The 12,740-nt window shown below is 42.7% G+C and overlaps 1 protein-coding gene across 5 annotated transcripts in view; it reads left to right on the forward strand.

The window, feature by feature from the left end:
• inaE (inactivation no afterpotential E) overlaps nt 1–12,740 on the forward strand; it is a 229,679-nt gene that overhangs the window by 144,978 nt on the left and 71,961 nt on the right. For all 5 annotated transcript variants that reach the window (XM_084584125.1, XM_084584128.1, XM_084584129.1 and 2 more), the window contains exons 5-7: nt 2,273–2,357; nt 3,081–3,215; nt 10,258–10,335. In XM_084584125.1, the coding sequence (XP_084440251.1) occupies nt 2,273–2,357; nt 3,081–3,215; nt 10,258–10,335 (298 nt within the window). The remainder of the gene's footprint in view (nt 1–2,272; nt 2,358–3,080; nt 3,216–10,257; nt 10,336–12,740) is intronic.

The following is a 12,740-nucleotide window of genomic DNA, read 5'->3' on the forward strand; positions in this document are numbered from 1 at the left end:
AATTGGATGGTATTCAGCTGTGATGCAAGTCGGCTTTGGCGCAAACACGAGGTCAGAGCACTCCTCCATTGCGGAGTAATTACTTTTCTGCTTGTCTGCGTAGAGGTGAACGGCAACTGGACAATGGGAGCACGGCGTGTACATTCGACATTTGAATCTCAAGCCAGCTTACGCATGTCTCTGGCTTCACACAGGGAATAGGATCGGAAAGCTTCACATTCAGCATTGCTAGCTGGAGTGTTGTGCTGGCAAGCAGTCGTTCCGGAAACTGAATAATTAGACAGGTCGTGTGGGAATTGCGTATTGGAATTTCCGATCTGCTGGCAGGGACAAAAGATTGAATTGTTTGTTTTAAATGTTTGTTAGCTATTGGGCGTTTACTGAGAAGATTACTAATACATACATACATACATACATACATACATACATACATACATACATACATACATACATACATACATACATACATACATACATACATACATACATACATACATACATACATACATACATACATACATACGTACATACATGCATGCATACGTACATACATACATACGTACATACATACATACGTACATACATACATACATACATACATACATACATACATACATACATACATACATACATACATACATACATACATACATACATACATACATACATACATACATACATACATACATACATACATACATACATACATACATACATACATACATACATACATACATACATACATACATACATACATACATACATACATACATACATACATACATACATACATACATACATACGCGCGTGTGTGTAACAATAGATTGGGGCGCACGAATGAAAACAATGATTTATTTCCGACGTTTCGGCCGGATCCCGGCCTTCGTCAAGGAATGACGAATGTCCTTGATAAAGGCTGGGCCCCGGCTGAAACGTATATATATCACCTCAATGCCTAAGCTAGCCTAATTACTCTCGTTAACAGTCACAGAAGCAGAAAACTCCAAACGGGAGGTTCTCGAAAAGTTCGGCATAAGTTCGAATCTATTATGTACTCTTGTTATTTTGTTTCTAGGCGAGTTAAGATCTCATTATCTTATTAACACGACGCCATACGGCCATTGTTTTTTTTTTATGGTAAGAACAGCATTATGTTGCGACGGTAAACATGGCGGTAACGTACGGAGGAAGTGGCGATGTTTATTCAGCTATTGGGCCTGCGCGCGCTCTATTCACCTGACCCAGTACGAAGTCTCATGCATTAATCAAGCACGTGGTACTGGATAGGCAGGGCTGCTCCTCGTTGTCGTCGGTGCTGCTGCAAATACAACCGTTTTCTTTTTTTTTCGTCTTCCGTGCGTTAGGCTTAGAACAAAAGTTATTGGAGACACTTTAGCGCCGCCTTTACTTAAAGGGGGGCATTTCATTTATTTCGGCGGGCCTTTTATATAATGTATTAGATTATTGCTCTATAATAAGCATGTTCGACCCGAAACTAAGGTTGAACGAGAAGTACCAGCCCATCTAATCCGCACTGTGCTAACTACGCTAAATTTGTCGCCTTTGTTTTCTTTTTTTTTTATTCCTATAGGATATAAGTTAGGTACGTTAACCGTTAAGCGTCTACATAGGAGCGCGGAATAATGGGATATGAGAGGCACTGAAAATGGGGCTCTGGAAAATTTTAAATTTTTTTTTAAAGACACTGAGATCCCGGTTCGCAGTACCTGAACTTCCAATCCTATCTACAACTGCTGTCGACATAGATGTAAGAAGGCCGGTTCATAGTCTCCAAGAAGCAGTGAGAGCACCTTTCGACACAAAGAAAATATTGCTTGTAGCTTTTTCTATGGTGCATGTGCATGGAATGTGCTTAGAGTTGTATGCCGGAGTTCCTGTTCTGAGAGCACAATTTATGCTCTTTGTCAGCCATGACAGGCCACGGGTAACATTTTGTGAATGATTCATGGCACAAAAGATAACAAACGTCGTGCGGTTCAGTATTGCCTAGAAACTCATAATAACAAGCTCGCCCAGTTCATTCTAGTTTGAAGGCATCAAATGACGAATTGATTCGTTTGCACATTACTTTCGGTCCGCGTTAACGTGGTCTTTGTCCAGTAAAGGTGAACTGCCAATCAAGGCGGCTTATAGTTCAGCGTATCAAGCTCTTTACGGCTGCCTTCCTTTTGCGGCGGCTTCGTTTGTGTACCAAGTCATGCAAAGTAGCCCTGCTGCGGTCCTGAACTTTTCTATTCGTCCGCCGCGACAGGAAAGCCGTTCGAGAGTACCAGGACAGCTGGAACAAGCGTTGTCGTCTTCTGTTTTGCTGCATGGGGACCAACGACCGAAACAGGGTAAGCAAACTCCGTGACAAAGACATCGCTTGTTACCGCTTTACAGATAAAGCCCAGGAAACAACTGCGCGGCTAAATAAAGAACGTCACTTGCTCTGGTGTTTCTTCTTTTTTTTTTTTCATTTTCGAGCCGCCTAAAGTTACTGTGGCCTTCGTCCAATTTTCATACTTCTTAAATCTAAGCTCTCTCTCTCTTTACTTGGCTGTCAACTTTCCTTCGACAGAAAATTATACGTTACTCCCTAAAATAGAATTGCCGCTTAAGTTTCGACGTTTTTTTTTGAAGCCAATTGATTTTTATATCTCGGGCTGTTCGTGATGAAAAGACTTCGTGATCACCAACTGGACGTTCAAGCCGTGGGATTAGTTGCTTTGCGAAAACATCTTGGAACGCGCTCATCAGTCGACATAGCATAACTTTTCGTTGTTCTAAATGTCATGGAGGTAGAAGCTTGCTTTTAGCATTTTTTTTATTCATAATGCGCATAATGTCGCAATAGTACTGTACTCTTCGAGATAGAGACCTCCCCGAAGGAAATAGTTCCACTTACGTTAACTCTGTATAATATTTCAGCACTGCAACGCACTACAGGGTTCGTGGAATATCTGTGCCAATCTCGGTGCACGTTGTTGACGCGAGCTAGTCGCCCCCGCTAAGCCTATTTGCTGGTCCTAATCCTGGCACCAAACGGGCTCTGCCACTTTATCCCTCTGTGGTTGCAGAACTCGTTCGCAGAGATCGCCAAGCTCTTGTCGGATTTCTTCCGAGACCTGGACGTGGTTCCGTCGGACGTGGTGGCCGGATTAGTTCTGCTCCGCAAGTTTCAACGGCAAGAACGCCTCGTCATCGTCAGTCAGGTGAGAGGACGAGAGCACTTTGTGAGTCTGATCACTTCTCCTATTCCGCTCTATATAATATTTACCTTTTTCTGCGACGCGCCACTATGCACAGTGGTCCCTCGAGATCTTCAGGGTGCCGACCACATATATCAGTAATATTTCGCCCAGTCGTTGTTGAAGGCAGGGCCAACGTAAAGTTCTCAGCGGTAATTTTTTTTTTACGACTTGTGCACAACGCAGGCCGGGCCTCTCCGGAGGCTTCCAAGCAATGCTTAGAGGAAGAAAAAGTGTTTATGTATGTGTGGCAATAAAGAAAAAGAAACTGAATAGAAATAAGCTGTCTCTAACTAATGAGACCGCAGAATGCTTAATTGTTTATCTGTATACATTAAACGTGCACTTAATTAAATTGACGTACTTAATATGTGCTAACCTAATCAAATTTTGAGCTCCCTTATTTAAGACAAAACGGTTTTCTTTGCATACAGTTGTACTTATGGCTGCACAGAATTTCATGTGAAACCAATGGTGTGTCTTTTCATGCAGTGTCTCCTATAGTTTCGGTTTATTTTTCGATCGTAAATTCTCTTCGCATTTCTTTATTGTTCAATGCAATTAAATTTCAACAATACGCACAACACAAAAGGAAACAAATAAAGCGAATAATTCACAGGAAATATTTTTACAATACAGCTCGAGCGGGACGGGGCTACACGTGCATTATAAGCAAATATATAAAGCGACAGCGCCGATTTGTGATATAAGCGAAATTCGATGGCGCCATTATCTCCCGGCTGGTCTGAATAGAAGTAAAAGTTTTTCGTGGTGCCCTAAGAAATACATAGAAGCAAAAAATTTCAAAGGAGCATTTCACCGTGCGCCTACAACGGCGCCTCTCCGTAAAGAGTAATCGTGAACATGTATAACAAAAGCATCCAGATCAAAGGCGGGGTATTTTTAAAATGCAGTTAAGCGTATGGGGGTACAAGCCGGAAGCATGCACCATAAAACAGATCTAAGAAGAACTTAGCGATTTATTTTTCTCTTTTCGCAGAACACTAATTGAGGCAGTCGATTATTAAACGTTGGTGAATGCCTTTGGAGAAGGATGTGACAAATCGGGCTACTTCATTTTGAAAGTAATACTCTTGTTTGGGCGAGTTGGTTCATCTTTGAAAGATTACGTGTACTTGCGCGAAACTCCGTACATGTCGTATGTGTGCTTTTTTGTGTCCTGTCTTCTTCGCTCAAGTATACGTAACCTTTCATTTTGAAAGAAATTTTTTTCTAAAACACACCATTAAATGTGCGATATAGAAGCCTTCTATGTCCTGCAAAAGGTTCACTGTTCGATGTAAAGAAAATTAGCGAATGCGAAAGCATACCGAATTATAAGTTTGTGCGATTAGGAAATACATCATGAATAGCGAGTGCCTTTGGGAGTATGTACGGTTTAGCAACAACGATTTATCGGGGCATTTTAGGAACAGCTGACCTTCTAAAGGATTTAGCAACGTTTAGGACATTCTTCTCCGAAGAAGTGGTTTAATTTTGTTGAGTGGCAACCTCCACTGGCGCTGCATAAAATGAGGAAAATATTTCTGTACGTTTTTCTTTCTTGTATTTGTTTGGGTCGCGTCATTTCATGGTACCCCAGTGACGTTCGACTGCCACATGCCCGTTACGCTATGCTTTTAGAATACTTGGCTTTTCAGACGTTCATAACTGCCACTGCCTAGAAACGGCATAGAACACGTGCTGTACGAAATGCTTTAGAAACTATGGGCGCTAAGCCTACTCCCCCTCCATCTCCCTTCTGCAGCGGTGTCTACGAGCGCCTGCTTAGTTAGTAAGCACGGTGATAACCTATACATCTGCTTTGCCATGTTACCTCACTGACTGCCTCTCTGAGCTTGCGCTGCCTGTGAACGTCGAAGCCAAAGGAACATAGGTAGTTCTCAAAGGTGCCTACTGCCTGATATATATTTGAGTTATGAATAAGGCCGACCTATAGGCATATTGCGACCACCAATCGCGCGTGAGCATCTAGCTGCTATCGTTGGTAGGGACACTGCCCTTACTCTGTCTATTGATTTGAACATACTGGAACCCTTTTGGGCCATTGCAGGAGTGGGTTCGGAGAGCATAGTGTCGAGAAAAAATAACAGAACATTGAAAAATAATAGAGGCAACATGTAAAATACACACCATATAGAAAAACGCTCTAATTATTCAATAATCATTAAAGGTATGTTTAATCGAAGAGAACGAGCAACCCCAAGCAACGAATTCCAGGATTCGATTACTCGAGGAAAGAAGCTGTATTTAAAAGTGTCAGTACGGGCAAAATAGGGCGCTTAGCAGGAATAAGGTAGTTATTCGAATAAATCCGGAAAGAGGAATTAATAATGCAATGCAGAAATTTCAGTTATTCTGTACGTCGGCGATCTGAGAGTGGTTGAAAACACAGTGAAGAAATTGAGGCTGAGGATGAAAAATTCTTATCAAACCTGCGGGATATTAAGTGAATCACTTTCTTTTGAATGACCTCGATTTGATTTTTGTCGCATTGTTTGTCGGGATTCCAGATGTGAGAATCATGATCTACTGCAGTAGCGCCCGGATAAGTGATTTATACATTAGTAGTTTAGCATCTCTTAGGGCTGAAGTTAATGTGCGGCGGAGGTAGCCTAAATTCTTTAGTGCCTTTGATGTTATTTAATCGATGTACTTTGAGCAAAACATACTAAGAGTGAAAACGCGACCAAAGTATTTATATTCATTAACGCTCTCGATGGGAGTATTGTTATTTGTCTAGGTAAAAACGGGAGGCGACGTCCTGTTAGTGAAAGTCATAACGACGGTTTTGGGGCCTGGGGGCTTCGATTTCGATTATAACAAGGTCACAAGATGTCAATGCCTTTCAACCTCATGACAGTCTTTCTCGGACGCTAAAAATAACAAGAAAGGCACTACAGAGCGCTTGAAGAGCAGTCATGCATGCCTAACAAGATTAGGTGAGGTGGTACGAGGCCGGCGCGAGAAACTGGAAGCCAACGGCGACCGCACTCGTAAGGCGAAACCGGGCAGGCGCTGGCCCTAGTCTTATACAAACCGTGCTCCTTTCTCATCGAACAAAGCCGAGCGCGAGCCTCGTTGTTGTTCCTCGGCTGGCTAAAAGCGAGCAGCGCTGCTGATGCTGTACTATACGGGTACGACTATTCCAAACTAGTAGTTGCGCACTGCCCACCACTTCGCCGAGTGTGTCGGCGGCTCTCGTCCTTGGTTTGTTTATGCAGCAGTTTATCTAGTCACGTTCGGGTGTTATGTTTTAACTACCAAGTGTGATGAAACCCTCTACCTAACGAAAAGGCGGACAGAACGTCCCGCTTTTGTGTTCGTATATTAGTTAGAGAGTCGAATTAGTATATATAGTCATAATGTTTATATAAAGTGTAGTACAGAAGCTAGAGGCAGGGGACCTGATACCGAGATGCAAATATGCCATGACCCCTTACTAAATATATCTAGCTATTTCTTATACTAAGCTCCGAAGCTCTTTTCTTTTTCAGCGGAAAGTTTTCGGCGTGTTAAATGTGCGTATAATGGAACTGTTTGAGTTTTGCCTCAGCGCATTATTGTAGTTTCAGCACACTTAATTGACACGTACAGTACGGACCTTTGTTGAAGGAAACATGACGCCACGTGTCTGTAGCGCTTTGCAAAGCTCTCCCACATGAGCCGGTGGCGAAAAATGGCACAAGGCGCATGCTCAGTAATAATAGCTGACTGCTATTCTCCAGAATGCATATGGTGCTGTCCATTGTCGCTAGTTGGAAGCGCTTTGCGGAGTGTGCGCAGTGTGATCGCAAGTTCCCTTTAACAGTGGATCGTACTGTACATGCTGAAACATACACCAGGCCAGACGGGAGCGTAGCGTAGTATATGCGTACGCGTTGTGGCTAGATAGGGACGCAAACATTTCACTGCAGGTGCGCTACTGGCCTCTAGTTGGTCAAACCTAGCTTCGCGTTGAAGCGTCACCACTGCGCTAGATATTCTTAAATGTTTTTTTAGCCAACTCAAGCATTATGCCATCTGTGGCCTTTAACCGAAGTAACCGCGAGTTCGCTTCGCCTCCCAGTGGGCTCTAGGAAAGGTCTAGGTTGATATTATTACAATGATTTTGATTTTAATGTCTTTATCCCAATGACATTTCAAATTCACTTGGCCGTTTTGAGGATGTCCACGAGATTATGAATGCCCATTGGCAATGCTTGCTTCTCCAAATAGAAGGCTCAGGGTTCAATTATATAATCTGAACTAGATGCCATAGATTGTTTGTACAGACACTCATGCACCAAAGAAACTATCAGCGCTATAAATTGTCTAACCATTTGGAAACTGGAGGGCATCTGACAGCGTTGAGATATCAACCCAGTGCTCACGCATTATACAGCTCCAGGTTCAACTCCTAGGTCACTATGTTAAACAGCGCTAGAAACAAAGGATATAATGATACACATTGTGCTGCTTGTCTTTCTATCTGTCCGTGTTGCTAGCGCTGCTTTAACATCACATCCAACAAACTCGCCCAATAAGCCACTTACTTTCTACTTCACTGCACCGTTCTGTCAAAGCGATGTGTTATAGGTCTTTCTTCGGTCGCCGCAAGCGCCTTCTACACGTGTGCTCTGGCTTCGATCGATGAATGCTCAGAGCGAGAGAGCGCACACTCTGTTCGTTTGCCGGTTCAATTATACCCCTTTTTCAGATTGTGACAGCTCCTTTTTTGGGGGCTCTCTTTTCTTCCTGCCACCAACCTTGATTAGAAGTCAGAGAAAAGGGATGGGCTGCTGTCTGTGGATTGCGTGTACGGTGGAAAATCTCTCTAGAGTATTTTATTTTCCAAAGAGCAAAGGCACGTGTCACGTTGTCGTGATCGTGAGATTTGTAATTTGCGTTCCTCGAAACACGAATTATTTCCCTTTCTCCTTTCGAATAGAATGGATGACTAGTGTATTTTATTCTTTTCAGCGTTCTTGCCACGGCACGAGGAATGTGACTACTGTGGAATACTGCGCTACTTGATAGACAGAGAGAGACAAGTGGAGGTCGTCCTCCACTTGTCTCTGTCTATCAAGTAGCGCAATATTCCTCAGTATGATCAACCAACTGGCCCCCGTGTTTGCATTATTGGAGGAATGTGAAACACAATATTCTGGGTTCCTTGTGACTATTCGGTACTCAGTAATTTGTTCTGAATGTTTTGCCTACTTGAGATCTTGCGAAACAATTGAAACTCGTCACTCTTCGGTTAAGGAACCAATCGAATCTAGGCTGTCTTTCTTTTTGAAGCAGAATCCTGGGACAAACAGTTCTGCGTCGAATGAAGAAACCAACAGAAGTGTCACGAAAGCTCGGCGTTCAGGAATTATTTTGCTGCTTATTCAGAATACTTAGTTTAAGTAAAGGAGTACTAAACATATTTTGACTTCTTTTGTGAGATCCTGAAGTGCGCGTCAGTGAATGCGGAAGTAAATGCAGAAGTAAATAATTCATTTAGCTTCTCTACATGCGTAATATTCAGCAAGTTGTTTTGGACCTGTTTCCTCATATGGTAGACATCAGCATTTGCATTTTCTCACACTCTGGTTATAAATAATTAGGGTGACAGAGGACACGACGAACGTAAGGTTGATAATCATTTTATCGGGCGCTGACAAAGATAAGACACAGACAGGATTGTCCTAGTGGGCAGATTCCGACAGACAACCAGCTGTCTGGTTACTAATCTTTGGCTCTTGTTTGTGGTGATTAAAAGACAAAGAACAAATATTTAGCTTTCTTCTACATGGCTGGGATACTTCCTTGCAAGCGTAGGAAGGCAAATGACCATTTTCAATGAGGAGTGTCGCTACTGCTTTCGAAGGCAGATAAGGATGCGCGTTTTTGGTGTTGGCACAAGCTGCGTCAACAGAACAGAGAGCTATCGACGTACGGACCATGCCCCGTATGTATAAGTACAAACGTGTCTTGTTGCTCTTACTGTATTCATGCTCGCTTGTGTGGACACTGATAATAAAAGAGTTCGAGAAAACGGCAAACGGAGAATTTTATTTTGTGTTTGTTTTTGACGAATGGCCTTTCTTCGCCGAAGTAGCGGACTGAGCGCTGGCCAAAGGCGAAAAGCGGCTATGCACTGTTGAGACGCAAATAATAAAATAAATATTCGCGCAATAACACAGGTGTGCGCGTAATAACATATATTTAGTCTACGGCAGGTTTTCACAGTATTATGGTAATTATGTGCTAATACTTATGCTAGGAAAGAGGTGTTAGCGCAGTAATAAAAGCCCAGCGTATTGTCATATAACCCAAGCGTCTGAGGTTTGACCACTTCAGGTGTAGCTGTTGTATTATAAAGGTTTATATTATTGTTTTGTGTTGTATTCGTTTGTTTTTAGCTTTCACCACATTTTCTTCATTCTTCTGAGATAAGGCAAAAAATATTGCCCGACAAATAGTGGTATTTTTCTCAGTGCTTTATTCGGAGTCGTACTGACTGAGAATTTTGATTTCATGTGCGTGTTGCATGTATGGTTTTCGCACATATGTTTGTCTTTAATTGTTACTGAGAAAAAGTTTTCGTTGGCTTTATGTACGTGTGTAGCAGGTAATTATTACTCAGAAGGGGCATCGCAGCCTAGAAGTTTGATTTAAACAGCAAATCTGGAAATGAAGACTGCCAAAACTGCTTGTTCGAAAAAACCTAGTTTTATAGACCATTACTGCTTGCATTTGCGTCTGGTGATAACTCCAGATTTCCATTGCTGTGTTCATTGTGAAGCAAAAATTCTCCAAATTGATGGCAGTTAGTACTCGGCACAGTAAATCCAAAGCCGCCTATGTAAATATGGCTTTGTGTTTACTATGTAAGTAAATAAGTAGGTAAGTATGTAAGTATGGCTAAGAGAATCCGGACCTTCACGTCATTGTGGGACCCGTCCGCAAGGTGTTCATTCTTTTCCATTTTTATTTTTCCTTTTTCGTTCTGCAGAAGGGCAACGACACGTACCAGTTTCTCTCCGGCGTTGCCGTCACTCCTGCCACCAGGTTCCTGGACGTCAATCATCCGGTAGGACGGCGAGCCCGCATAGGCGCGCAATCACTTGTGAACTGTATGAGTTTGTGGTTTAGTCACTGTCCAGACAAATATGGGTCAACCGTTCACCACGCCTCCATATGCGGGAGATGAAACGAATGATATGCTCTAAAAATTGAGTTTGTCCCGGGAATAACTGGTGCTCTGTTTACACTTTGCAACACGCTTTTTACACCGTACCTAGACTGTACACTGTGTGGGCACTGTGTGCACAGTGTGGGATCTGTGTGCGTGCACTATGTGGGCTCTTGTTTTCACACGAGGCAGCGATGTAGGAATGTATTATACCACGCTCCCCCACAGTGTCAGGCCGTAGGGGCTTGTGGCCATACGCGGATACCGGCCGCTATAAGCGTAGTTAGTCTCGTAAACAAACATCGCCAAGGATAAAATTACAGCATAGCTAATATTGAGGTCGGGAACTTGGTGCTTATTAAAAAAGGATTACGAATCTCGAGCTATGTTCTTTAGAGGCTCTCTAGCCTGTTGCGAAAGCGGATGTGAAGGGGAAAGTTGAGAACTGCTGAGATGATATGGAGCTAATTCTGGCCTTCAAAGTTTATAGTCACACTTGGAGATCGAATAATACAGCTATCTCAAAAGCTCACTGTGAGCAGAGCGGTATCGAATTCCATTAGAAATCGATGGTTTAATTTTGTCACTCTCGGCCGTGATAATCTACTGGCTGTTTCAGCGAAAGCTTTCAAAAATTTATGAAGATAGTGAGTTTCAAATAGGGAAATGTATTTGGAGAAACAGACTCTTACGCGCGGTGCGAACAAATTGCTGCGAAGCTCTTCTACTTATATATCACTAATTGACAAATCGCAATAATTATCTTTTTAATTATTCGCAGTTGGTTGTTTATTCTCAATGAGGAGTTCGAAGCCGGGAGCAAGACGATGCCACATCAGCTTTTGAAAGAGAAATAAACTAATTTCCTAAAGTCCTGCAGCTGGTGGAAATCAAGTACGGCGCTTTTTCCGAACAAAAGTGAAATTGAGGGCTTTGAACGTGCGAGAAACTGTATAGAAGTGACGTCCAGTGATGACGTGTGCAGTGACGTCAAAGTTGAACTCACTGCTTCACTATGACGTGTCATGCACTCTATTTCGCTCCATCGCTGTCAAACATCACGCGCACGCCGTTTGCAGTGATTGATCTTTCCCTAACATCAAGCTGTGGGTCAAAAGAATGCAAAGTACGTGGCGCAATACCGGTTGCAGTTTGAATTGAGATCAGTGGCTACGGCACACGTAATCACCGGACGTGGTGTCTCTACCAAGCTTCCTGTTAGTCTTCAGTTCAGTTGCCGTCTCGTACAGAAAAAGTCGTCAAATATTTCCTTGCCCTCTAGGGCTTTAGAAAATCAGCTTCTTTTCGTTTCACAAAACAATATGAAGCCCTCTTTTTCATCGCTCCAGGCTCTCCATTGGGGTTAACCATCCGTCTAGGATAATTAAAAGTTAATTGGTGAGTTGATAATAATTAGTCGGATAATGAGAAGAGTTTTGCAGCATATTGTGTCTACAGCGGCTGGGAGCTTGTTCCTGCAAATACTTTTTTCTGTTTGGAACTAACTACATTCAATAATTTTTGAAAGTTCCCTGAAACATCCTGTATAATACTGATAAAAAGAAGAAGACATTCCATCGATCGACGATAAAGAGGGCATAGAAGACTATCCAGAGTGGGGATAGTCTTCCTACTCCTAACCTCTAATGGCGTTCATACTAGCCTGAATGACTTGCAAAGAACACTGGTCGTAATGAACTTCGATAGGCCGGGAGCACTGTATTATCGTAATGTGTTAATTCGGAGTGCTTGGGCTGCGTCAAGCCTGCATATTCCGCTCTTTAACGTGTAGTTTTGTCGTTACCAACTGTTGGCTTGAACTGTGATCTGGCAGCTCAGATACCGCAAAGCAAGGTCACCACCATCTGAAGGTGGCCAGGTTAACTTCGCGTGTCATTCATGTTGTCTTTTACTTTCACTGTGGTGAGTTATGCTATATTCACTCAATCAAGGTGTCTCTTCGGAGCGCAATCATTAACTAATCCACTTCGCTCGTTATATTAGGCGTAAATATGTCATTTAGGGTATTTTAGCGAGTTTTGAGGGAATATCTAGGGAGACGGACTAAGGGAAAATAAATTCCGCTGTTAGTAATCTGCTTCCATGCGTACAGGCATTTGAAGGCACAAAGGTAGTTAGGGGTAGTGATGAGCAGACTTCGGCTGTTTATCACTTTCTTGAGGAACGCTTCGTTGAGTTTATTGCTATTATTGCTACGCTTCTGTGACATCTGTGGCTGGGATAGTTGGGTTTACAAATACTTATACACATCTCATTGCAATGGAAAGCTGATGGCCTGTGGA

The sequence above is a fragment of the Amblyomma maculatum genome, chromosome 11, assembly GCF_055883805.1.
Source record: "Amblyomma maculatum isolate TAMU_Amacu chromosome 11, ASM5588380v1, whole genome shotgun sequence".
Classification (NCBI taxonomy): Eukaryota; Metazoa; Arthropoda; class Arachnida; order Ixodida; family Ixodidae; genus Amblyomma; species Amblyomma maculatum.